The 27,599-nt window shown below is 47.3% G+C and overlaps 1 protein-coding gene across 2 annotated transcripts in view; it reads left to right on the top strand.

Annotated features, from left to right (window-relative positions):
- The first annotated feature begins 504 nt into the window (after nucleotides 1–504).
- Nucleotides 505–27,599, top strand: part of Lcp2 (lymphocyte cytosolic protein 2) — a 41,628-nt gene continuing 14,533 nt past the window's right edge. For both annotated transcript variants that reach the window (XM_075941342.1, XM_075941341.1), the window contains exons 1-8: nucleotides 505–698; nucleotides 4,784–4,846; nucleotides 8,389–8,435; nucleotides 21,201–21,266; nucleotides 21,710–21,741; nucleotides 22,777–22,814; nucleotides 23,968–24,169; nucleotides 26,216–26,313. In XM_075941342.1, coding sequence (XP_075797457.1) covers nucleotides 621–698; nucleotides 4,784–4,846; nucleotides 8,389–8,435; nucleotides 21,201–21,266; nucleotides 21,710–21,741; nucleotides 22,777–22,814; nucleotides 23,968–24,169; nucleotides 26,216–26,313 — 624 coding nt within the window. In that variant the 5' untranslated portion in view covers nucleotides 505–620. The remainder of the gene's footprint in view (nucleotides 699–4,783; nucleotides 4,847–8,388; nucleotides 8,436–21,200; nucleotides 21,267–21,709; nucleotides 21,742–22,776; nucleotides 22,815–23,967; nucleotides 24,170–26,215; nucleotides 26,314–27,599) is intronic.

Raw genomic sequence — 27,599 nt, 5'->3', positions numbered from 1 at the left:
CTCACACTCACCCTAACATGAAGAAGCCGCTGAAGGTGCCCCCGCTTTCAGTGAAAACAAACTGGTGGGGTAGGAGGTTGGAAAACATGAAGAGACCATTTTCCTTCCCCCATAGTTCACTAGTGGATGAAATTACAGACAATTTTAGGGAAGTGTCAAAGGAGGCTCTTATCTGTATAGGCGCGGTCATGCAGGAATGTGGTGTCCAGCTTTGGGTGTCCGGAATTATAGTGGAGAAACAGTACTTGAACTGAGTTTAAGTGCCCACTTGCCTGGGGTATCTGGGCCAGTGGGGAATTACCCCTATCTCTGTCTGCATTGTGAGCCCCTAGAGCTGGCCTTCCTTGTTTACTTATTTAGAAGTCAGCAGAGGAAGTGGTAAAGGAAACCGGCTGAGTCGTTTTCTGAGAAGAGACCATATTTGCTCACAGGGGAAGCCAGTGCTTCTTGGGATCTGGCTACAGCGTAGTGACGCCTGCTCGACAAGTGTGTTCCTGAGCATAGTTGGGATTCAGAAGAGCCAAGGACACCTCAGAGCTTTGGATCTGATTTTTTTTCCCTCTCTGTTCATGGCTGCTGCATCTCTCCCCGGCTTGTGAGCTTCTCCCTGAACAGCAGCCATGGCCCTGAAGAATGTGCCCTTTCGCTCGGAGGTCTTAGCCTGGAACCCGGACAGTCTAGCCGATTATTTCAGGAAGGTGAGTCTGTTGCTCGGGGCTGGTGTGCCTTCATGGGGTGGCCAGAGAGTGGAGGTGGAGTCTGGAAAGAATATGGAACGTGTACAAGAAAACTGTGGAGCTACCAACTACAGTTGCTACCTTCCTGGGAGGCAGACAGACGACTGAGCTTTCAGGCAGTGTGTCCTGTAGAGGAGGATAGCCGAGGGGGCTCTCCCATGTGTAAGCCCCTAGCACATACAGGCACGCATCCAGGGTTCCACAGACTGTGTCCTAACAGACACAACCCTCTGTAATGTGAGGTCAGTGTCACCATATTAATGAATGCACTGACAGTGTTGCATCTCGATGTCAATATTTCGTTCAGCTGAAAAGTCAGCTCAGGGAGTTTAAGCAGTTCAACACCCTGGAGTCTTATTGCATTGGGTTGAATTGGAGCCGTGCCTACTTAGCTTTAAAGCATTTGGTCTGAAATGCAGAGAACAGCTATGGTGAAGTCTACTTACTAGAAAAGGCGATATGGAGTCCCAGGCTAGGAAAGTAAACAGGTAGGCCAGGAAGGATGGGCAGAGGGCTAGATGAACCGTGGTATTTGGGCATCCATTGCTCATGATCCTGGAAGATGGCCAGAGTCTCACTGGAGCTTTATGAGAATCCTTGAAAGTAGACGTGAGTACCAGGATGGGAAACAAAGGATGGGCTCAATAGACTTAGAAAGCAAGGAGGAGATAGTCAAGGGTCCTTGTTTTGTTACATGCTAAGGAGGACCACATGTCTGCTTAGGCACATTCCAAGACACATGATGCCTCTAAGGCACCCATACAGGACAGGTAAGAGGTCTTATGAAAAACACGAGCTTCTATTGTCCCCATCCCTGTGAACTGGCCTCAAATTCCCCTGATATGCCAGGCAGTGGTGAAGGTGAAGTCCTAAAACTAAGACCAAAGAAGTCATTTATTTTCCTTCTATTTTTTGAAGAAACAGAGACACATAAAGTAGAATAGTCTCCTTTGGGTGTGTAAGCAAACCTGTAATCCATACAGTGGCTCCTTCCCAACCTATGGAAGAAAATGTGATCATTCTGTACTGGCGAGGCACGGTAGCATCATTGTCCCACAGATCCTGCCATTTGCCACTTTTTATAAACCTTGTTTTACTCACTTTCTCCCCTTTAATATCTTCATAAACTTCTCTCTCAACACTGTGGGTGGAAATATGATTAGACAACTGACTCTTTTGTAGCATGTTTTTTAAACTACTGTTCTTAACTAAAAACGAAGAAAGTGAGGGCAGGCAGAAAGGTAACTTTTCCATGGTGGAGTGAAGTCGTGAATTATTTCAACAGAGTAATGAGAATGAAATTAAGAATTAAGGCAGGGAAATCTGGAGAGAGACCAAGAGACACAGAAAGGCCCCAATATTCAAGTGTTAACTTGGATGTTATGTAATCCCATGGTGCCACAGATAATGCATAGGTTAAGTTCCCTTCAGCACAGGGTGGGTCTTGGGTAGGCCAAGTAGACATCACTGTGCTTGAGTTAAGGGAAGGGGGAGTTTTATTCTTGGGGATTGTGGACCTTGGTAAAAGCCACACCCCAGGGACAGGCCTCACCTTCTGGAGGGAAAGAATCAAGAGTAGGAACTAAGATGCTGAGGGGGAATTGGTGATGCTAGAAGGACCAGTCCCCAGCCACAGACACAGATGAGACCCTTCAGACCCCAAACTCATTGGTCCCCAGAGAAGATACTCTGTGAAATGAACACAGGATTACTTAAGGATGCTCCTGGAGGTCGGTATGCCTTTTAAAGGATTGACCAGCAAGTGTGATGTCTATAGAAGCTGTTGGGTTGGGCCACTGAGACTTCTACCCGGTTCTGAGGTCAGACACACCTTGTTTGAGTTGTGTCCTTTCCAGTTGGCTTGGGGACTTAGTTTCCCTTAGTTACCTTGCTTACCTAAACAGTAAAAGAGAGGTATTAACAGTAGCTAACCAGACGAGATGGAGGTAAGGTTGAAAGTAAACACACATGAAACACTGAGTTCCATGTCCTACCTCACTCTAATCCCGCTCTTCTCACCAGAGCCTGACTGGGGAGGCTGAGGCAGGGTGGCAAGGCTTTGTGTCAGCTTGTCTCAGATATGTGTGGCTTACGCTGTATTGGGGATAGAAACCATGAGGATTAAGCCCATAGTTCACTTGCTCCTAACTCCTCCAACTGGCTTAGGCCTAGCAGGAGAGCATTCCCAGGCCATGCAATATATGTACTGGCTCATAGCCATGCGTTCTAATCCTGTTGGGTTTCTACCTCCCTGTGTGACCTTAAGCCAGACCTTTCTTCTCCCTGGGCACCAGTTACCGTCATCTACAAAGCTGAAAACCACTCGGCCAGTGCCAAGATTGGCATCTTGGGTGCTAAGGAAAATTACTTAGGGTGCTTGTTGAGATGCAGATTTTAGGTCCCAAGACTCGGGTCTTACTGGACTACATAAACTGACTAGGTTCAAGGCTAGAACTCTATCTTTGGTTTAGAGTCAGAACTGGCATCTGCAGAGCTGGCGATGCATCTGATAGCGATCACAGTGAAATGAGTTAAAGGAAGTTGGCAAACCCGCTACCCACCCTGCCCGTGGGTCAAGGAGACAGCAACAAGCTGCAGATGCTGCCTGCCCTCAGCGTTGACCTATAAATCAGCTTCCCGAATGCGATGCTCACTCTGTCCTTCTAGGCTAGGAGGTGGCAACAAGTGTATTTAAAATTATTATTATGGAGATGGGTTCTTGGAGTATAGCCCAGGCTGCTCTTGGACGGACAGCAATCCTGTCCTCCTGCCTCATTCTCCTCGGTGCTGAGATCAGAGGTGTGTGCCGCTGCATCCAGCTATGTTTACTTCTTACATTATCTGGAAAAGGGGGTCATAAGATAAGAAATTTATTTTAAAATTTCCTCCAAAGAAGGTTGAACTAACTGTTTGTGAGAAGCATATAAGGTCCTCAGAGAAAACATATTTTACCTTAAATACACCAGACCTCAGGTAGAGGTATTTCTGATGTGAAGCTTGGAGCTGTTGAGGGCAGGTGGGTACATCACAGTCATAGGTTAGCTTCGAAAAATAACCAACACCTTCCTTATGGATACTTACCTCTGTTGATGCCATCATTCTGTTCTGGGAATTTGACTTCAACAATTTATCTTACATAGAAAAAAGCTAGGCAAAAGGATGCCCACTGTGCAGTACCACGCTATCTGGATGGCGCACTTGGGTATGTGCCCGATTGCTCACAGTGGGCTCTTATGTATGGGATGCTGTTCCCCAAAGACTATTCTTCATGGAAACATTAAAGTCAAGTCCCAAAGCTCGGGTGTCACCTATGTCACCTTCTACCCGTGCACGTTTCTTAGCTCTCTGTGTCTCTCACCCTTCATCCGTGGGGAGTGGAGGACCTAGTGACTTGGAGCTGCTTTGGGGTGGGAGCAGGCCCTGTACATGTAGCGCAGCCAGTGCTAGCTAGCAGCCGCTGATCTCATTGCTGAGCTGGTGGCTGGGAAAATGACCTGAGCCTTCAGCGGTTTAAAATCATGGGAAATATTTAAGGAACAAGGTCCTCGACAAAACATTTAAAACAAGTTGGTCAGAGTACCAGACACTGTTTAGGTTGTTGCTTTTAAGAGATAAAAAAAATGTCACTGTAACAAGACTGAATGAACAGGAGCTGGTTCCTCCATGAGCAATGGGCTAGGCATACATGACTGGGTGGTCACTGAGATTATTTTGGGAGACGTAAGACACAGGCTGCTGTTTGGTTTTTCTGTCATTTCTTTTCTACTTTCCTGACTACAGCGTGACCACCCTTCTTGGACTTTGAAGACAGTGTGTTTCCAGAGGTTCTGGTCCCGAGGACTAGAGCACACAATTTCTCCACTTTAGACATTGCCAGGGGGATAGTGAAAGTATGGCTGAGGTGGGGACCTGGCCCCTCTGCTAGACAAAGGATCAGGAAGGGGCTGGCTAGCCACAGGTACCGCAGATTGCTAAACTCCGGGGGAGGAGAAGAAGGGGGAACACGGCAGCCCATGGCACTGACAGCACCGTGTTTGTTTGTGCAGCTGAACTACAGGGACTGTGAGAAGGCCGTGAAGAAGTACCACATTGATGGCGCTCGGTTTTTGGTAAGCTCTGCCCAGTTCCATACACTGAAGCTAAAAATGTACTGATTCTGCCCAACAGCTGCAGGGTCAACCAATCTACCTGGTCCCTGAGGCTGTCTGTGGTCAGTGTCTGTGATCAATGTTCCACTAAGCCCTTTGTTTCGATCAAAGAGTTGGTAGTCTCTCCCACCAATTCTCAGTGTCTTGTTCAGGAGCCTTGTAAGCTCTTATATAGGCGATAAGATATACTCCAAAGACATATATTAAAGGAATCTGAGCACAGTTTAAACCCCCCATACACACACACACACACACACACACACACACACACACACACACACCTTGAAATTCTACTCAACTGCCATGTATATTCTTGAGAAGGCCGGAGTGGGCGATAGCATTAAAGAACTGGAGATGTTCACTCCTGGTTGCTAACTCTGCATACACATCCACTGAGAGGACTGAACGGGTGGTCATTCTCCATTTCCATTTCCTCCCTATTACAGAGCAAGCCTGCTGACTGTCAAACAAACACGTGATGGCGATCTCCACGCTCTCGTAAAATTCCACACGCTTCAAATAGAGGCTCATGGTTCAGGTTCACGTTGAATCCGCGCCACCAAAGGGAAAGTGACTTAGTTCAGATGAAGGCAGAGGCTCTTGGCTGTCAGGCAGGTGGTCCGATCATTTCCCAGAAACCACGCTTTGCTTGTGCATTAAGAGCAAACTCTAACTAGTCCTAGCCATCCCTTCTGGGCACTTTGTTTCACTCTTTAAAAAGGGAAGAAAATTAATTTAAAGGTCTTATGGGAAATGTTCTCAGATTCTGAGTGAGAAGGGCAATCAAAAGGAGCTTGACCATGAGGCTTCATCTGCTGCAGCTTGCTCCACAACATACCAATGCCTGCCTTTCTCCCACAGCATCCCAGCCCTGCTCTGCTGCAGGTTCTTCAGCGGTGGTGCCCTCACCGCCACCTGCAATTTTCTCCCCCTTTCAGGGAACCTCTAAAGTCTCCTGTGGAGATGAGTTCATTTTCCATCACAGATAATGTCATATGCTGGGGACAGAGATATCATTAACATAAGATTCCTGCCTTCATGAAACTGTTTTTAGCAAAAAGAAAAAAAAAGATACTTTCACAGATGCCTTCAACCACCTCAATTACAAATGTGGAAACATATGCAGAGATGTGATTTTTGTCTTCAGTCACAAACCTAATGATTAAACCAAAGCATGCTTAGACCTATACTGTGCAGGTTTTGTTGTTGTTGCTTTGTTCATGCTGAGCTTTGAATAAATAGAATTCCATGAGTTTTATTGTTGCTGTTCTTGCAACTACACCAAACCTGTATGCTTCATTCGGATGCTTTAGCACTGACAAAAGAGACAGCTCTTTGAGTACAGGGAGGGCAACGTCTTTGAAGAGGGTTCTGGTTGCCCGGCTGTCCTGGCTAAACTTGAGTAAGCATCTGTCCCCTGTCCCCAGTTCCCCTTTGCTTCATCCTCTGCTGACTGAACACACTGCTGGGTCATAGTGGGGAAAATAGTGGCACTTCTCAGCTGTGTGACTCTTCTCCCAACACACCATGTGAGTGTCAGGCCTGAAATGACTTGATAGGATGGTTGTTTTTTTCGTTGAGAGATAGAATCTGAACAGCCATCTCCTCCGTTCCAATCTCTGGGACCTGCCAGTCATTCAGAGAAAGCAGCACATCCTGCTCACTCCGTGAACAGGAGGGAGAGCAAGGGGCAGGAGGAGCCAGAGACTAGGGTGTAGAACCTAGTGCCTGCCCCAGCAACTGGGTGCTCTGAAATGCACTGTGCTCTGAGCTCACTTTGAAAGTCCTGATCCAAGCTCGAGTTACTCATCTCATACCCCTGCCGGCTCTGGAATATCCAGGACTATTCTGCTATTGAAAGTGACAGTGTTTGCTATGCCCACTTTCCCTTCTTCTTCCCCCTCCCTTTCCTCATTCCTTCTGTTTCTTCCTTCCTTTTTCAATGTGGAAGCTAATAACCACCCCCCTTTCAGTCTTAATGATGCTTTTTTTTTTAACACGGGAAAGAATGGTGAGAAATGGGGATGCTGTGCTTTGAAAAGGTGTAAGACAAGAAGGGATGTAGTTGCTGGGTTAACTGGGCATATATGTGGTCTTTCTCAAGCAATAAGACAGGTACAAGTGGACACTCGGGGCTGAACGACTTCTGGAAAAAGCCCTGAACTTAGGCCCCATTCAGCCTACTGAAAACCTGGCTACTCCACCTCTACATTGTGTGTGTGTGTGTAATATTATATGTATATTGCATATATGCATTATATATATGTGTATATATTTATACACACACACACACAAACACACTTATAGCAGAGGAAGAGGGGAAAGGCAGAGAATAAAGAGAGCATGGTATTTGGTGAATATGTCCTATTTCCTTTGCAAAAAAAAATAGTGAAAAATAACCATTATTTTGGAGATCTTATCCAATAGACTGCAGATTACACCTTACTGCCCACAAGTGAGTCATATGACTCCACCATCTCCAAGGTAACCTGGGGAGTTAAATATTTTGCACAAACACATTTCCCACCCTGAGCCAAATTCAGGTTCTGATAGTAAGGGAGGCAGAAAGAATGGACACTGAGATACAAGCAGCCCTGTCTACCACCTTGCATCTCTGCCAGGGGCCTGGTTTGTAGCTATCCTCTCTGTGGACCTCTTTTCTGAACTCAGCATAAAATCGTGCTTCTGAAATCCATAAATCTAACTCCAATAAAGTTTAGCTCAGGATTGCTGGAGGGTTTTGAAGGAAGTGGAGGCAGGGAAGCTTTATCACACAACAAAACTCCCGAAGCCCATTTCAACATTTCTCATCTTCCTTCTCAGCTGTTGGTCATGTCTTAAAAGCCTTCTTTCTTTCCCAGCATCCTCCTCTTCTGTTCCCAGTCATAGTCATGTGCATCTTCTCTTTCCTCTCTTCCTCAACTTCCTCAGCTCGTGTCCTCCTCTCAGACACCTCTATAGTGTCCCTCCGGAAGACCCCAAATGCCTTTAACTCATCACACCATACTCTGAACAAAAGCCTTGGTCCTCCACCTTCCCAGTATAAGGTTTTTCCTTCATCTTTTCATTACAACTCAGATGGCCTGACAGGGGCCTGGTCAGAAAACACACCACAGGCTAATAATAAAGGCTGGACCTAATGCTCCAACAAGAACCTTTCCAAGACACCTCAGTCCTAGATCCTCTGATGAAATGAGAACCTAATTGCTCCTTTCCCATGCAGAGATGACTAGGAACTTGAACCATGGTGTGAAATTATAAGGAACAGGTTGCCAATTTTTGTCCATGAAACAGATTCTGTTTGTTTTCACAGATTTATCCTGTGTTTGTTTACTAAAGTCATTTTTGTTTATAATTCAGGAAATTTTGCATAAGATTCCAGTTTGAGGAAAGCTAAGGGTGTTGCAGTGACTGTGGTTCTCTGTCTGCTCCCTTCTTAGCCACCTGATCAGGGCCCCTCCTGTGTGCTTTAACCTGCCTGTCGTTGTGTCTCTTCTTTCCAGAACCTGACAGAGAATGACATCCAGAAGTTCCCTAAGCTGAGGATGCCGTGAGTAAACTCCCGTGGGCAGCAGGGTGGGGAGCAGGTTGAAATAAAGATCCGTTCAGAGAAGACTGGGTCAGGGGTGTGTGTGTGTGTGTTTATGGAGGCTGAGGACAATAGCTGTGTCTGGGGAAGAGGAATCGCATGATGAGTTAGAAGGAAGTAACAAATCCAGTGGCGCTAGTAGTGGATTGTGTGTTTCACTTCCTGTCTTTTTGAGAGGATGGCTTGGGCCTGTGAACACAGTACCAAAGTGAAGAGACCCTATGGTTTCATCATGACATCTTTTAAAAGATTTATTTCATGTTAAACTTATATGTTTGTCTGTATGCTTGCATGTGGGTGTGTACATGAGAGCAAAGGTGTGTGTATAGGCGTGCAGAATGTGCCAAGTCCCGTGGAGCTGGAGTACAGGCAGTTGTGAGGCACCTGATGTGGGCGCTGGGAACGGAATCTGTGCCCTCTGTGAGAGCAGCACATGGCCTTCACTGCTGAGTCATCTGTCTAGCTCCTCAGGGCATCTTCACCGACTCATTGATTTAAGATGTTAAGACCTCTGTTTCTTAGTTAGTAAAATGAACATGGACCCAAATAAATAATGGCAAGGGAAATAATTATATCCGTCAATACCGATTTCTTGAGATGGCTGCTATTAGTGTAGAGTTAAAAAGAATGTGGAGGAAAAGGAGCTGTGATTGATTAGTAATGTCTGCCCTGGGTGCTGAAATGGGAAGCAGTGGTGTGCATATTGTAACATGTATTTTTCATCGTCCTCGTGGAGGCCTCACATGCAGAGGTCAGGCAGGTGATATAAATGTACAAAGTAGGAAACAAATCCCCGCTGATTTTCTTTCTTTTTGTTATCCTTGAATCTGGGTGTCTCTAGAGAAGTATTTTTGCACTAAAACAAAAATAGGAAATTATGATTTTAAAGGTAATTAGTACAAAGGTTGATTGATGGTTAAACAATAGGAGGTAATGTTGGTTATGGCAAATCATGTATCATATGTTCCATTCTGAAAGATCTGCTGTCACTCAGCTCTCATCAGTTTGTACCCAACGATGACTAATCTTCAAGTTGATCAAAGAGACATGAGTTCAAATGTTCTGTGTCTCAAACTTTTCAATACTGACTCAAATGTTTTTAAACATTGTGACAGTCAGCCTAAAGCTACTCGTGAGTTGTATGGACTTTTGGTGCTAATGGTTTGAAACATCTACTCCTGGTATTCCTTAGCATCCCTTCTCTTGTTCTAAGGGATATAGCAGGATCAATATCACCTATCACTTCAGACATGTCTGCTAGGGGACTTCCTGGAGACAAAGGGCTGTGGTTTTATAAGAGTACAGGCACGGGGGACAGTCCCATGAGTGAATGAATGGGTTCTGTTAAAAGTCAGGCACTCAGGAGTCCAAATTGACGGCCACAGACATAGCTTCAGATACTTTAGGTTTTGTTCTTCCTATGTTGGAAAAATCAACAAGTTTCACAGAATCTACTTTCTCCAAAAAGCAACAGGAAAGTACAATTCTAGGCTCATATCCTATTGTGCAGCAGCCGGGTGAATCTGATGTCCATACTCCTATTTAAATGGGGCTGATAAGTTTGTTGTAGTTCTCACTAAGAGAATCAGCAACTTCCTGTGCTCATCTCCTGCCCAGGGCAAAGAGAACAGGGAAAGCCTGAGTCTGATGGGTCCTAGGGTTGAGGAGACGGAGTTGAGACTCCAGGAGATGAGAGTCTGTTAGCCCAAGAGGAGAGAGCTGGATAGAAGATGTCCTGGAACACTTCCCAGGGCCCTCTCTAGAAGGGGGCTGGTCAGCCTAGGCATGGGAGGAAACCTGTGTCTGATTAAAGACCTATCTAGTTAGAGAGGTAACAGGAGAGAGAGGGTGGAAAATGGCGCGTTTCTACCAGTCAGGTGTCAGGGTACCCAGACTCAGTCACCAAGGAGAGTGTACAAGAGGGCCTTGCCTCCGAAATGAAGAAGGAGGAACAGCCCTAATCTGAAACCTTTTCTGGCTCAGCCCAGTGAATCTTAAAAGCAAGGTGGAGACAACGCAGACTGCTTCCAAGCAACTTTACTGCATTCTCAAACAAAACTTGAATATGCAAAAGTATCCACAATCAAACAAAAACACTGTGTGCCATACCTAATCAATAACAGGCAAGGAAATAAACAAGAAAATATGACCCACAATGGAAAAAAATAAACATATTAAAACCGACTCATGACCAACCAACATAGCTGGATCTATCAAAAAAGAGCACTGTAAGCTGGACTCTGGGTACCCAAAGTCAAACTGAGGCCCAGGTAGCACAAACAGATCTGTTTAGAAACTCTAGAGATGGCAGTATCTGGTATGAGGGGCGAACTGCCTTGGTGTCACCAGAAACTAGGTTTTGCAGAATCACACCTCAGTGTCCTACTTTCTTCTCTGCTGCTGTCATCAACACTATAACCAACAGCAGCTTCGGGGTGGGAAGGGGTGATTTTGATTGGCAGGTCGCAGTCCATTATCAGGGGAGCCAAGGAAGGAGCTCAAAGCAGGAACATAGAGGCAGGAACTGAAACAGAGACCTCTGAGGAACAAAAAATTGCTTACCAGCTTTGCTCCCAGACTCGCAGTCAGCTGCTATTTTTATACTTCCCAGACTCATGTTCCCAGGGGTACCCCTGTCCACGGTGTGCTGGACCTTTCTCTACCAATTAGCAATGAAGAAAATGCCCACATTCTTGCCTGGAGGATGTTCCCTGGGTGAGGTTCCCTCTTCTCCGGTATCTCTGGGTTGTGTCAAGTTGACAACGAACCAGCCGAGTCACTGAACACGAACACAGAGCAAGAGAAACTATCCAAAGTCAAACGGAAGAGAAAGTATTGCAAAGCAGCCGATCTTAGGGAGCTGGGGGATGGCTCAGGGCAGGGCAGAGCGCTTGCCTAGCATTCCTGAGGCTCTGGGTTTGCTCTCCAGTGCTGGCAGTGGGCAGAGCATCCAGCACCTGGGGGTGAGGGGGCACTTCAACTAGCTGAACGTGCAGAATTGTGGTTCTCAAAAGATCTGCCTACTGAGAGGAGGAGATACCGAAATAAACAGCATGAGGAAATAGCCGTTGAGAAATTCCCAAGTTGGATAAAAAATTGTTAAGTCCACAGATTCGAGAGGCATCACAAACCCTCAGCTGAAGAAGCAGGCAGACCGCTGCTCTGTGATGCTTCATTGTCAAATTTCCCAAAAACAACGGACTAGTGATAAACGGTGAAGAGAAAAATTACCCACATAGTCAGAGATGAGAAATTGCATCGCACTCCAGGAGTGACTATGGAGATGGCTATGGGGGCGGGGAGCGGTTTCTATCAGAAACAAAGTCTCTGAGAAGATAGAGCCCTTAAGTGCCAAAAAGGGGAACAGTTTCAAGACCACACCCCAGCAACATGTTATTTCAGAAATGAAGGCAAAAACTTTAACCAGATTGCCTTGGTTGAGTCTTCATTATATTTACTGCTACTGACCAAATAATCGAAAGCATATGTCTTAATAATTACTATGAGAGTCATGAGAAGTTGGAGGCCTCAGAACATGCTTCTGGCTTTGGTCAAAAGACAAGCATCCTAGAAGGGGTGGGGATGTGAGAGCAGAGCCTGCTGTTATACTGTGCTCTGATGTGGTGTTGGCTGCAGGTTCTCGTCCTTTAGACCTGTGCCCAGCACACAGTAGGCATCAGTAAATGTGTGTTGTCTAACAGCGGGCAAGTGCAGGTAGAACAGGTCTTTCCAAACACAGAACATCTCCAAGCACTCATCCCAAATGCTGAGCCGCGCTACAAGTGTTAGAGAAAATCTCCCGGGAGGAAGGAAATGGCCCCTGCTGCTAATATGGATCTTCATGGAAGAATGCAAAGTGTCAGAAATGATGCCACGGGCTTGTAATATATATTAACCCTTCGAGGACATCTGAGTTCCGTCTCTCAGTCCCGACACAAATTTCTGCTTCATGAACACTTCATTTTTTTGGTGAAATGCTGCTAGATGCCTATAGTGTCTCAAGACTTGTCCCTGAGGAGCTACAAAGATAAAGGACAGATCCTTCACACAGTTGCTTACATTCTAAGTGGAAGAGCAGGTAACAATCCATCCACAGTCATAGTGGGCCACGCCTGTAACCCCAGCACTTGGGAGGAGGCAGAAGCAGAAGTGTTAGGAGTTCAAGGCCAGCCTCAGCAACACAAATGAGTTAGAGGTTAACTGGGCTGTATGAAACCAACCCTATTGCCAAAAAGAAAAAAAAAAGGAGAGGAGGAGGGTAAGGAAAAGTAATAGAAAAGGGAAGACCTGTGGAATATTCTAGGAGAAGGAAGCATATTGTAAAAACACAGGGGACAGGACATCCATTGGTACTACTGTTGTGTCAGAGAGTCTGGGCTATGTGCAGCTGGCCAGAGAAAAACGAAGAGGCTAACCTAGTTACTTGGTATGTGCTGCCAACAGTTTAAAGTTTTCGTGAGCTTCTGTAAGGAAGAGTTAGTGAGGAAGTGTACTGGGGAGAGTATTAGGGAAGACTTACATCTCAGATCTGTCCAGGGAAGTGTGACAGACGACTTAGAGGCGACTCAGCTGGGACAAGATAATGAGTTTGATGTGGATGCTCTCATCTCAAGAGGCTATGAGGACTCTGAGCACGCTGTCTCAGTTCTGGAAGCCTCTGTTCCTCGTCTGTAAAATAAGAATAATAATGGCACTGACCTCCAAAGGTCAGGGGGGAATTAGAAGAAATGCTTGGGAAATACAAACAAAAGCACAAACAAACAAGCAATGAAAACATCGAATAAGTCTGAGCTTGTCTTTTGTGTAGAGCTGTCCCTGGCATGGTTTCCAGTTTTACTAATCCTATCTTGCTGGAAAGAGAGGGTCAGAGACTAGCAAGGGCACACGGCTGCAGGGAGAGAGGGATTGCTTCTAAAGCTGAGTTTGCCTCCTGCCTCCAATGGGGCTCTTGGAGAAGCTACCCAATAGTCTGAGCCTCAGTTTTCCCATCTGTGGAAGGGGAGAGTTGTGGCTCTTATGGAGGGAGGGTTATTATGAAAGGAACATAAGTTCCTCGGTTCTGTCCTTAACAATACAAATATTTAATAATTAGTATTCCACCATCGTGCAAAGAGATTGGTTTGTCCTGAGTAGTTTCCTAAAGGCTGATGGAAAAGAGACTGTAGTCAAGTACAGAAACAAAATATGGTCACTCTGTGTCCTTCCCCACTGCTTAGAATATCAGAGACCTGTAACTGGACAATATACAGAGAGTGAGAGACTTTGGAGCACTTAGTCCTAAAGGGGACGTCATCAAATCCCTCCCCTCGGGGCGCAGAGAACTATGTGGAAGAGGTGGGGGAGACTGCCAGAGCCAGGGGTGATGTGATTCCATGGAAACAGTGTCTCCAGATGCAACAGGACCGATGCATGTACGAACTCACAGAGACCATGGCAGCACATGCTAAGCCTGCACAAGTTCCAGTCAGACAGGGTCCCAATGCTGAGCAGGGGAACTAGACACCCCCACACACACACACACAACCATAAAGCTATCTGCAGTTGATAGCAAAGGTGAAACCAGTTTTCCTCAATGGAGTCTCTCTGGTATATAAACCACACTTCAGGGCAATCCCCGTGCCCAGTAGTAGCTGGCCAACACAAAATGAGCTCAACGGTATTTTGTCAGGAAAAACAAACAAAACCAAAGTTAGGTTAGATTTTATTAAAATGGTTAATTCTGTAATGAAATTCTCTTTCTGCAAAGACAGTCACTCTCTCGGGACATAGTTGCTAATCAAGACACCCTGAGCATTTTAATGATAAGGGGATCTTAGAGAAAACAATGGAAGTTCCCTTTACGAGGCTAGAGTGAGCCTCCTGCTGTAGCCTAGTATGATGGGGGCAGCGGTGGTGCAGGGTGTGTGTGTGTGTGTGTGTGTGTGTGTGTGTACCGGTGGGGGGCGGGGCCACACCGGTGTGGGTGGTGCAGTGGGGCAGCACTCGTGGGTGGTGCAGGGGGCAGTAGTGGTGTGGGTGGTGCGGGGGGGGTGGGGGTGGGGGGCCGCACCGGTGTGGGTGGTGCAGTGGGGCAGACCGGCCTGAGCTGATGCCCATCATTGCTAACACTCACCGTATCTATCACATCCAATGATTAGATCCATCTGCTCACATGCCTCTCCCAAGAAAGCCGCAAGCTTTCTAATAGCAGAGACGACTTCCTATCTCATCTACACAGTGCTTATCTCTATAGCCGAGAAAGAGGAGGCCATGAGGAAGGAGCAGGGGGGCCTCAGAGGAAAAAGGAACACTCTTTACCTACAAATAAATAACCAGCCCCCAGCAAAACAGAAGCAATCATGAGACGGAAACCTATCTCCAGCCTTCCTTCTCCCACCAACTGGCTAATCCCGGTCCAGGCACCCAGCCCTCCACAATCCTTCTCAATGGCAGGTGCTTCATCTCACCTGCCATTTCTTCCCCTCCAATGCAAGTTCAGGAAACTCTACTTAAGGCTTCACTGAACGTGGGCACTGATTCTCCGTTCCTGTGAGTTCCACATTCATAAAACAGAGCTAACTATATCTGCTTACCACTCAGGTGGTTGTAAGGTCCAAGTAAAAGGTAGGCATGAAGGCCATTGAGAGAGAAGTGGGGAGGTCACGTTACTCCCGGAGATTTTCCAACCTACGTGCAGGGTTCCACTGGAGGCTAAGAGGCCATGCAAGGACCTTCCTGAATCTTAAGATAGACACTGTGGGGGCTGGCGAGATGGCTCAGAGGTTAAGAGCATTGCCTGCTCTTCCAAAGGTCCTGAGTTCAATTCCCAGCAACCACATGGTGGCTCACAACCATCTGTAATGGGGTCAGGTGCCCTCTTCTGGCCTGCAGGCATACACAGAGACAGAATATTGTATACATAATAAATAAATTAAAAAAAAAAGATAGACACTGTGGCTCTTTGGCTGAAGAAGGATATGGAAGGCCTGCCTCACGGTTCAAAGAGGTGGAAACACTTTGTTCCCTTAAATAATGGTGAAATTCAGAGCAGGGGCCATGATGGCACAAAGGTGTTCCAGAAGGAGGGCGGAGGCCAGGGTTGGAGGAGACACTTTGACATGTCCTTCCAGGGAGGTGTGTTATCGACCCCATTCTGGGCCTGGAACGTGTAGTTCTGGAGGGATTCCCCAGGCAAGACGAAGCCTCTCAAGGGAGCATGCCAACCAGAGTGGGGGTAGGAAGCACTTTTAGTGGCCTGGCTAAGATAAGAAATAGCCTGCCCCTCACCCCATTGGCTACTAGACAGCTGCACATAGGACGACAGAGGCAACACAGCTTGGATTGGGTCAGATGATGTCCGCTCTTTCTGTGTGTTCTGTGTTCTGATGGCTCCCCCTCTTTCCTTATCTCTCTCTACCCCCCTGCATTGGTGCTCTCCTCTCCTTCCTTCCTTTCTGTTTCTTCTTGAGCGATCAGCACAGTTGAGTCCAGGCCCACAGGCAGGATATAATCAGTAAATTAGAATGGACTGTTGAGAAGGGAGCCGTGGCAGCGGATCCCAGACAGACGAGCCCTTCTCTCTCTTTCACTCCACTTCAACCTTATTCCCTTTGTAATGACAAAGTTCCTTCTCTTCTCTCCTTTTTTTATTTTCTTCTTTTTATAAATAACAATCTCCATGGAAATCTAGAGGGACAAAAGTTACTTTGCAAGATTTTCTGATCATCAGGGCCAGCTCGGGGCTGTTGGGAGTTACTCTGACCCACTGTAGGGTAGACCTGGGAATCTATGTGATACAGGCACCTAGGCCATCCTGATGAGTAGGCAGGAGAGTAGGCAGATGGACCTACTGATTACAAAAATTAAAACAAGCAAACAAAAATATGTAACCTTTGGCTGGAATTTGCTTTGCTGAGGACAGACAGATGCTAGCCTTGAGGAAGGACATTATGGCCACAATCTCACACTTGGCAGTTTCTGTCCCTTGTGCATCCTCGGGAAAGATCTGAGAATGTGATGATGAAGACCGGCTCTGTCACCCAGTAAGTTAGAGATGCTTTGGGGCTGGGACCTAGGCCTTTATGGAATGCCACCCTCTTGCAATGGCTTGACTTCATTTGGGAGGTTCAAGTCCTCCAGAGCCAGCACCACCCTCAGAAGAGGGGAAGAACCATCGACCGTGTGGATGCCTAATGTTCTTTCTCCTTCCCTGGTCGGGGAGCGAGGCTTGGGGCTTTGTGGGGAGAGTGGAACTGAGTCATCTCTGCCACTCACTGTCATTTGGTCCACTGGGGTGGAGAGCAACTTTGTGGGTTCACACAAAGGTAGCAGTCACTTCACTAGCAAAGCAACCCAACAGCCTGCCCCCGCGGAGGTGGTGGTCAGGCATGGCTGGCGCCTTGGACGAAGTCTTAGCAGCCCTCCTCAGCAGCAGGACGCTGGGAGGCCGAGCTGTGCTGCCTGTGACAGCCCGAGCCATCCTGCCCTTTTCTCAGCTCTTTGCTGCACTGTGTGAGGCCTGCGGTTTAGCGTTTCCTTCCTTTCCAGCTAGAGCCCCAACAGCCCCCAGCCTGGCTGTTAGAGATACTGTGAGAAGCACAACGGTACCCAGTGGGAGACATCTTTCTTAAGAGTCAGAGTGTGTGGGAACGAGTCAAAGGCCAGCTAAGCACTGTGGGATGGGAGCTGAGTTCTGGCTCAGCTCTGCCTTTCTCAGGTCCTTGCTGAAAACCTAGTTGCTGAGGGCGGGTAGGTTTAAATTGCAATCCCTGTCCTCCTGTCCAAGCTCCCTCGGCCATCATGTGAACATACATGGTACTTTCTTACTTTGAACATTATTTCCCTAAGTATTCATTGTTATCTAGGTGACAGCACGAACCTTTAATCCCACCCATCAGGAGGCTGAAATAGGAGGATTTCAAATTTCAGGCCAGGCTGGACTACACAGTGGAACCCTGTCTCAAATAAACATTTATTATTACTCTCTCTTGCATGTGTGCATGGGTACATACTTGTTCTTGCCTTTTCTCTTATTTTGTGTGTATGCATGTAGGTGTGTGTGTGCTTGCACACACACAAGCATGTGTATGTGTGTGATGTGTATAAAGGCAAGAGCTTAACTTCAGTCTTCATTTCTCAAGAGCAATCCACCTTGTACCTTGTGCTGTTAGAAGAGGGTCTCTCCCCGAGATCTGGGGCGTCAGCTGGCTACCCAGTGAACTTCAGGGATCAGCCTGTCTTTGCCTCTCTGGTGTTGGGATCACCAGTGCTCGGTACCATCCCTGCTTTGATGTGGGTGGCGGGGATCAAAGGAGCTTACGCCTCAGGGCCACATGCTCTATGTAGAGAACACTTTGCTGATTGAGGCATCTCCATAGCCCCCTTGTCTCCTTCTCTCCATCAAGGTCAAGAGCAGAGTCCTTGGCCCTTTGAAGGCCTTGATGCCTGCTCTTTAGTAAGCAGGTGACGGAAGAGGAGCGAGTGGCTGCTGGAGATATTCCCAGCATCCTGGCAGGATGCAGGGCGCACTCTTCTCTGGCTGTCCTATGGGAGATCTTTAGCATGCCTGCTGTCTGTTCTCAACAATCACTGCTGGGCCACATGTGACAATAGTCATGGCACAAGTGTCCTGATCCTGTGTTTAGCGAGAACTAGGAAGTGCTCCCCACCCCCACATTTTAAAAGCTCCTCTCCCTCAAGAGCAGTGGTTCTCAACCTTCCTAAAGCCCTTTAACACAGTTCCTCATGTTGTGGTGGCCCCAACGGTAAAATTATTTTCATTGCTACTTCCTAATTGTAATTTTGCTACTGTTAAGAATCGTAATGTAAATATCTGATATGCTACCTGTGTGGAAATATCATTCGACCTTCCAAAGAAGTCAAGATCCACAGGTTGAGAACCTCTGCTCTAGGGCTGGGCAGTGGTGGTGCAGGCCTTTAATTCCAGCATTCAGGAGGCAGAGGCAGGCGGAGCTCCTGTGAGTATGAGGCCAGCCTGGTCTACAGAATGAGTTCCAGGACAAGCTCCAAAGCTACAGGGAAACCCTGTTGAAATAAATAAATAGAGAGATAGATAGACAGACAGACAGATAGATAGAACCTCTGCCTTAGCAATGACATTATTATGGGGGCTTACTATTGCCTTATTTGACTTCACTCTTGAGTCTCTAGGCTCCTCAAACTAATCTTCCCTGTCACTCCTATGAGGTAGGAGGGTACTGAAAAGTGAGTTGGGAGCCCCTAGGCATGAAGGAGGAGTAGAAACCTTAGGTCTGCTAAGGACTGTCTTTGCTAATCTAGTAAATTTGTACGAGACTAACCTGTCCCGTGAGCAGAAGAGACATAGACTGAACATCACTTTCACAGCTAGGAAGAGGCTCAAGAGTGCCCTGTGCCAGGAAGAGGGCAGCACAGACAGAATTGCACAAGGCTGTGGTATGCCTAACTGGAGAGGTTGGCTTTGACCCACTGCTGTGTGCTTTGTGGAGACAGGTGGCCCTCATCAGTAATCTACGATATCCCTTCTTTTGTCTGAACCTCTGTCACCTCCTGCAAAATGTAACTGGGATGAGCTCTGAAGCTTCTTCACTTACGTAATCTCCAAAGAGCATCAAGTCTGCTTCCCAGGGAGGGTCCTGCTAAAGTCCGGAGTGTGAAGTCTTATGTTTTGGGGGTTTGAGGGGCTACCTGAGATACAGCCCCGGAACCAAGGCTCTCCCTGCGCTTGGTTTTGGGAACTTGCTGGTTCTGTATGAATGTACCTAAGCACATGTTATACTCAGTTATTTTGACCAGAATTGGGTCTCAGGGACTGGATAAATCAAGAGTTTCTCCCTCTGCAAGATGTACCTTTACAGAGGTCCTGAGTTCAATTCCCAGTAACCCCATGGTGGCTCACCACCATCTATAGTGGGATCTGATGCCCTCTTCTGGCATAAAGTTGTACATGCAGATAGAGCCCTCATATGCCTAAAACAAATAAATAAATCTTTTTTAAAAAGAGAGAACTCCACGTGGGTGATTTAGTTATTCGTCGCTGTGACAAATCATTGTACAACAACTTAAGGAAGGGTTTATTTTGGCTCAAGACTTTGGAGATTTAGAGGGTGCACTTTGGGTCTGTGACTTCTGGGCCTGAAGTGAGGCAGAGAATCGGTGCGCAAGGGCATGGAAGATCAGAGCCGTTCATTCACTTCATGGCAGCCAGAATGCAGAGAGAGACAGGAGAAAATACTGGCTCTGAAATACTCTTCGGGTACCCGCCTCTAGATACCAACGTCTTTTAACCTGGCCGTCACTTCTGTAGTTCAATCAACCTCCTTCCGACAGTCTGCTCACAATCTGAACGCATAAGTGTATTTGCACCCATGAGACTGGGGACACAAAACACAACAGCTCCCAGTGGCCTTCAGGGTCCCCTTACCCTCAGGGACCTCCCCTCAGGTGAAGTCCATCTTTAACTTCCCTGAAGAAAAGAAGTTCAATTTAACATAGATTTAAATACAAGGATTACTAGAAGGAGATGCCCTCAGAGGGAGAAGACACACAGAGAGGGTGGGCATGCGCTTCCTCAAGGATAGTAGCCTCAAGTGTCTTAGCAGTCACGGTATACACTTGATGTCTCTCAAGTTACAGCTCACATAATTACTAAGAGCAGACACCGCCTTGTCTGTCTCCTTTTGATAAGGGAGATTTTAGGATGGACCCATAGGTTACAAGATTAGAAAAATAAACTAGGAGCCACAAGATTGTGCAAAGGGGGTGAAGACGTGTCTTTCACTGCCAGTGGGGTCTCTTGTGAGAGTTTTTATGTGGAGTAGGAGAAAGGTCATGTACATATAGGTCTTAAGCATGATTCATTGCTATTTTAACATTTTTATTAAAGTATCTCTCTATAAAATGTCTCTGAATGTACAGCTTTTGCAGCAAATGTTGCTAACTGTGCTGAAATTCTTGACTTTAAGCTGGCAAGAGTCTCTGGGCAGATCCTGGGTCTCCATAATTTGAGCCAAAACCCCTACTGAAGTCAGAGCGCTCACAGTTCGGTCATCTCTGGGAACACTTTCTCAGACACACCAGGAAGTGTGACGTTCTAGTCTCTTAGGTGTCTCTCAATCCAATCAAACTGCTAAGCAAGATTGCTCACCTCATACCATGGCACATAAGCAAGATGGACCATTATACCATGTGACTAAGCAGACGCAAAGAGGGACAATGGTGGGCGGGGAGACCATAGGATGAAACAGCCCACTGGAGTTTGTAATAAGAAGTACACATGGGCCTCCGAGTCTAGCAGATGGTTTGGTCACAGGAATGATCCACCAAGACTCAAGGCAGCACATCCTATGAATGGCAGGACAGTAGGCTATACGACTCCAGCACGCAGATCCTCGGGCCCCAGGCCATCAGAGCAGGGAGAAGGCAGGCGTGAGATGACCAGTTTTTAAGGAGAGCTCAGAGCCGGATATCAAAGGCTCAGTAGACATAGGTCAGCAGATGACAGAAGACTTCATGGGGGCAGAAGTGGTTGGCACCAGGTCAGATCCTGAGGAAAGTGGGGACAAGTTCTAGGTGGGGGCAGGAAATGGAGCTGAAGATGTAAGGCTGGCATGGGGAAAATGGACACCAAAAGAAAATTGGCCAAGTTTGGCCTACGTTGCATGGAGGTCACGTGGATGGGGGAGCAACAAGGAAGTGGAGGCCAGGAAGGGATTGTTTTGTCTCTTCACGTGTGCCTTTATCTTGTAGGATTCTCACCAAGTTAAGTCAAGATATCAACAAGAATGAAGAGAGAAGGAGCATTTTTACACGCAAGTGAGTTGCAGCTGCAGCCTAAGCCCTGTTACAAGGGAACTCAAGAGTTAAAATCTCAAGTAGAGCCTCTAAAAGCATCTGCAGCATTGGTTTGGCCTCTACTTCACCTGTGGTGGTCCCGTCTGTCCCAGGAGTCATGAGGAGAGTGTCTAAGGAGGGGAGGGAGTTTCTTCTCCCCAGTGAACATTTTGCCCCTGGGTCCAGGACAACAGGGGAATGAACAGTCCCTAGATCATTAAAGAGTCACAAGTTCCCGACTGTGGCACCAGTGTGACTTTAGTGGTCCCCAGAAGCTAGGGACAGTTCAACTCTGGTTACCAAGCAACAGGAGTATGAGTCTTAGGCAGGGAGACATAATCCCGATTGGTGCAGAGGGCTAGGCTGGGGAAAGGAGATGCCCTTTGATTGACAGGCTACTGAGATGCTGTTGTTTGCTTTTGCAGACCCCAGGTTCAACGATTTCAAGAGGAGACAGGTAAAGGGACCGGGACTGAGAGGAGTTATTTAGGAGGTGATGTGTGCTTCAGTTCTGGCCTTTTTGAGCCTTGCATAGGACACAAATTATCAGCCAGTTATTTATCATAGAAGAGTTTGGATTCCCACTAAGAGGCAGAAGGGTGCCCCTCTGGAGGAACACTGCAAAACTCCATCTGTGGGAGAGCCTAGGCTCAGCTTTGAGCACCTGAGCCTAGCCAATGTTTCATCGCTGAGTCTTACACGCAGTTTTCCATTGTTTGATTGCTCAAAACCATTTAGGTTGGGGCTTATGGATCCCATAGAGTCATGCTGATTAAGAAACTCTATGAATAAAGCCCCAGGTCTTACTCTATGAAAAGCAATCCTGGGTCACTTTTGTATACACACAAGGGAGTTTAGTTACCTCTGCAGCTCTCTGGTAGAAAGAACTCTTCTAACAGAAATCATATGGCCAATAGTAAGTTGCTCTCTTAATATGATTTCCGTTGCTAGAACACTGATCCTAAAGCTGGTTACATATGCAGGGAAGAGGTTTATCAATTTCAGACTTCTAGAAGTCCAAGAGCATGGTGCTGCCATCAGCTCAACTTCTGGCTGAATTCAACCTCATTACAAATAGCATCATGTGGGAAACCGTGAGAATAAGTAAAGGGCATTTATAGAAGTGACCAAAATACCAGGACTGTGCTTGTAATAAGGCATCTAGTCTCAAGGCCCAGATGACTCCTGCAACACCCACTCCAGCCTGCAGAGACCCAAGTCAGTCTTTGGAGAAAGGTATCGATCCATTCATAGAGAAAGGTATCTACCCATGGGGTCCCTTTGACCTAATTATCTCTTAAAGATCCCACTGCCCCTTGATACCATTACATTGTGACTTACCATGAGTTCTGGCAGGGTAAATTGTACTCAACACAACCCTTGCTGGCCCCGAGCATGAAGTAGGAAGGATGAGGGCCAGTGATGAATGCGGGGAGGGAGACCTGCTCTGACTCTCTGTTGGGTGCTGATGGTGGTGTTATCTCCTCCGCAGAAAGCCATGAAGAAGACAATGGGGGCTGGTCATCCTTTGTGAGTATGACTTGGGCTAAATCAACTTCATATTGGTGGCTGGGGTGACTTTATGTTGATCGCAATGCTGCAAAAGGAGCAAGCCCCTTCCACATCCCATTTCAGGGCCCTGAAAGGGCCAGGCAGTAATATTTCCAACTTGGAAGTTGAAAGGTTTCTTCTCTACTACTCAGCTCTTACCCCCCACCTCCCACGTGACACAGAAGCAGTCACGGCCATGAACAAATAGGTGGGCTCAGCTGTGACAGCAGAATTTCCTTAGAAGAATGCAGAGGTGGGGCTGTAACTTGCTGGCTGCAACACTGTTCACCGCTGCCAAGCCCAACAGCAATCCTTCCCTTTCTGCTATCTTTTCTAGAAATCTATGCTACTGTAACTCTTGTTCTCGTGGACTTAAGTCACCACTGGGTGACCCAGAGGGAAGACATTTCATAACGGGGTGTTAGCGCTGGAAAGGCTCCCACGCCAGGTTTGCGTGGGAAGGGTCACAGTGACAGCGCCTTCCAGAGTCTGATGGGCTGTGCACCCCCCTCCTCACACTGCACACTGTCGCCATGCACAGAGTCAGGTTGGAGCTAAGGATTCTGTGATGCAAGAGAAAGCTAGGGAACCTTCTGGAGGGTGTGCCTTGGGCAAGGTCCTTTGCCAAGTCCGGGCAGATCTGAGGCCCAGGCTTCCCAGTCCTCAGTCTAAGTGGTCTTTCAGGTAAACGACCATTTCTAGGTCTTTCAAAAACAGTCATGGAGGGAGTAACCCTTGTCTTACTGAGATTCTAGTAAATAAAATCATTTCATTAGAAAGAAAATGGCTTCTGGGAAAGTATGCTTTTTATGGGAAAACAAAGCAGATTTATTCTGTACAAAAGAAACAAGAGGGCGGTTTCCCCCAGATGTTTGTGTTTCAGTATGGCAGCTGGATCCCTGTGAAGGTTTGTCTTGAGCCCTCCTGTGCTCAGCCAGAGATTAGTCTTCAGTTCTGGCCCAGAAGCATGGGTTTCCCATCTGTGGAGGCTGTGACACGTTATAGTTCCCTCTGTGACAGATCTGCCGGGAGGATGCTGGCATTCTGGGCCGAGAGCTCACAGAGGCTGTACTCTGAAGTGTTGTCCTGTGACATCTGTACCAGATGTGCTGTCCTTCCACTGTGCCGGCAGGAAGAAGATGATTATGAAAGTCCCAACGATGATGATCTGGAAGGAGAGGACGACGGGGATTATGAGTCCCCCAATGAGGAGGAAGAGGTGCAGGAGGGCAGCGCTGATGATTATGAGCCGCCGCCCTCCAATGATGAGGAGGCTCTGCAGAACTCCATCTTGCCCGCCAAACCTTTCCCCAACACCAACTCCATGTACATTGGTAAGAACCTCTGCAACCTGCTGGCCAGAAGCTGCCCACTGGGCTTCTCTGGGTGCTGATTCTTGCTCAGCTTCTGGGAAACGGTGGCTTGAGACCAAAGAATCCACCACTCTGGCCATTTCCTCCTGAGTGAAGCAGGCTAATGGCAGAACAGAGGGCAAGGCTTGCTGGAAAGAGGGCAGCTATGTGGTACTGCCATCTGCAGACTGTCACAATAAATGTGAAGGTATTCAGAGGGCTTGGTTCTGCCTTTACAATGAGACAGTTTCTACGATGTTCCTCATCTACCTGTTTCTCTATGCCCATATGTCCCTCCTCGTTCACTCCTTCATTAACTCACGAAGTCACAAAGGTTCCTCATCTCCTACTGTGAGCCAGACGGCACGTGCTGCCGGAAGCTACCAGGAAGGAAAATGCACCTTTGTCTTGTGGAGATTCCTTTCGAGTAGAGGAGGTGACAGGAAATGATCGTAGGCGCACTAGGGAGTGTTGTGTCTAACCCTGGGAGCTGTGCTCCATCCCATCACCTCATTTAGTGTGTTGAAGGACAGAACACTAAAGCTAACAGGCAGGAAGTGTCAATCATCACCAAGACTGTTCCAGACTTAGGGCAGAAAAGTGAACCCAGGTTGCTGAGTGTCTTTCGGTGTTTGCCACAAAGACAGAGTGAGCAAGACAGCCAGCACTCTTAGTCTCCTGGGTCAGACAACAGCAGACAATTGCGTCGTGTCATTGTTATCATCAAGCCAGCGTAATAATTGGGCTTGCTCCCTCGGGCTGTGGTATTTGAGAGGTAGTCTTCGGCTGATAATCAAATAGTGTACTGAAAATGAGAAAGAGTTGGTTATATGAGGCTGAGTGGGGGTAAGGGAGGAACATCTGAAGCACTATGGTTGTACAAAGACCCTGAGGTCCCAAAGAACATGACATATCAGGGGAGCTGAAAGGCAGCCTGTGGGGTGGAGAAGACCAGGCTTGCCCTTGCCTTGAGCCCATTTCTTCTGAACAGGGAATGACATTCTTCCCAGGGCTGACAAAAAGGTGGATCAAGAGAGCACTCAGTGCTTTTTCAATCCCAAGTTCCAGACTCCTTCCACAGTCCTCCTAAAACTAACATAGGCAGTATCTTAGTGCGGGTTTCTATAGGTGTGACCAAGTGCCATGCCAAAAGCACAAGATGCCAGGAGGCCCTTGGCCACTCACAGCTCATGCCTCACAGTTCCGCTCTGGCCTCTCCCAGCACAGACTGGGAGAAGCTGGTCTCGGGCAGTTCTCTGCAGCCAGAGTGATAAGGGTATCTAAGGCAGACCATGTGCTATTTAACTTGGTAACAGAAGTGGGAGGCAGCTCCTCCCTTTGCAGAAGGAGATGGGCAAAAGGAGGAAGTAGGAGGGTGAGGCAGCCCAGAACATTTGTGAAGGGAAGGAAGCCACAGAACAAGGGGCCCATGAGGGGTAGCAGCTAATGTAACACTGATAAGCACCTTTGGGTGCAGTGTGAGCTTATATATGCAGGCATGCACACATATGTCTCTGTGCATGCATGAGTGTCAGCATACACATATGTTTCTAGGTACTCATGTGTGCACATGCATATGAACTTTATGTGCATATATGCATATATATATGCATGCAGGCTTATGTGTGCATGCATGTAGTCCACACATGTAGAATTGTATCTGAAAACTCTCACTGGGGTAATCCTAGAGTGGCCTCCCTTGGTTGGCAGTGTCTCAGACATCACCTGTTGGTGTGAGGTATTATGGGAATTATCCGTATGTATGTGGAGAGTCTTACCAATTTAAGCAGGAAGAGGAGCAGACAGCGGCTAAGGGCTTCCTGTCTCCTGTAGGACCCAGACTGGGTCTGACTCTGTAGCTGGGACTCGTGCTGGTGGTGTTGGAGGTCTGGAGGACAAGGATCGGGTACTCTTGGCACCTCCAGCTGCATGGGCAGGCACAGCATGTTCTAAAGAGAACCCTGCACTTAGACAACACTCACTTCAAATTTTCATTTCTTCTTCCATTTGAACATTGTGTTTCTACAGACCGGCCTCCCACCAGCAAGGTCTCTCAGCAGCCTCCGGTGCCCCCGCAGAGACCAATGGCCGCCCTCCCTCCGCTGCCAACAGGCCGGAATCACTCAGTAAGTCTCCTCCTTTTCTTTCAGGCCACTTTGGGTCCACAGCAATTATTACTTTAGCAGAGAGGAAAGGGACTAAGCTCCTTTACCTGGTTCTAAATTTGTAAGAAATGGGGAAATGTGTACCCACAAACTCCACTCAGCGGTTCGATTTTGTGGTGTTATATAAGCAGTTTCTATTCATGTCATAATGTTTGTTGCCATTTTTGGCAGCATAAACAATATGAACTGCGTGTTTAATGAGAGGGTCCTCTTTCAATATTCATCTATCTAACTGTGGGAGAACTAAGTCTGGTCCTGGTGTTGCCTAGGTTCTCAACCTAAAGTGCCCTCCTGCAAGCAGCATTGCGCCACCTGCTGGCCAGATCTCAAATTTCATGGATGAATACCTTCAGAGGAAATTTCCAACGCAGTGAAGCCAGGGAGAAACCCTTTTCTTGCCTTTTCGGCGTTCAGTCCAGCTCCTATGGAACTCACAAAGAGCTAAAGTCAGCATCTGGCAATGTGCTCTTTCTGCTAGTGGCCAGGGCACCTTAGAAACTGTGGCAAATGCCAAAATGTCAGGACCAGAAGGGAAGATTAGCGTGAGAGGAGGGCCCTGGCAAATATAGAAAACCTCCTTCTCATAAATGGCCCCCTTGTGCTGGCATAGCACCTTTGCAAAGGGGCTTCATGGAGTCCCATGAGTCTACACAGGCATTTTGCTTTTGAAGTCTGGAGACTTTCACCTCCACCACTAGGAGGCAGAATTTGTCCATCACGTTGACAGATATTGATTGGGCAGCCACTGCACACCAGTGTTCTCCGTGCCAGGGGAAGAACATGAACAGTACAGAATGTCTTAACTTTCATAAGGTTTTGATGCTAAACAAGTAAATAGATATAGAAATGATTTGGAAATGTAGTTAGGGAGAAGACCCAGTAATGCGACCGAGGGTACCAAACTGATACTCAGCTGGTACAGGACAAGCCAGTCATGTAGAAAGCAGAGAGAACGCCCTAGGCAGAGGAGGCACAGCCATAGAGGACGTGTTCAAGGATGTGGGAGCTGCAAGGAGATCCTTATGTAGTGACCTGAAAGCATCCAAGAAGAACATATAAATTCTTTGGAGAGGCAGGCAGGAACATCTCATGTAGGACTTCACATGGGGCTTGGGTTTCACTTCTGATGTGAATAGAGCCCATGGAGGGCTTGTAAGGAGCTTTTGCTTGGTCCTTTGCTGTGCAGAAAGCACTTTTCATGAGAGAGTGAGGGAGTTCAGAAAGGTGACCTCCCCTGCTCAGCTGAC

This window comes from Microtus pennsylvanicus, chromosome 11 (genome assembly GCF_037038515.1).
Source record: "Microtus pennsylvanicus isolate mMicPen1 chromosome 11, mMicPen1.hap1, whole genome shotgun sequence".
NCBI classification, from domain to species: Eukaryota; Metazoa; Chordata; class Mammalia; order Rodentia; family Cricetidae; genus Microtus; species Microtus pennsylvanicus.
This window is presented reverse-complemented; position numbering and strand designations above follow the sequence as displayed.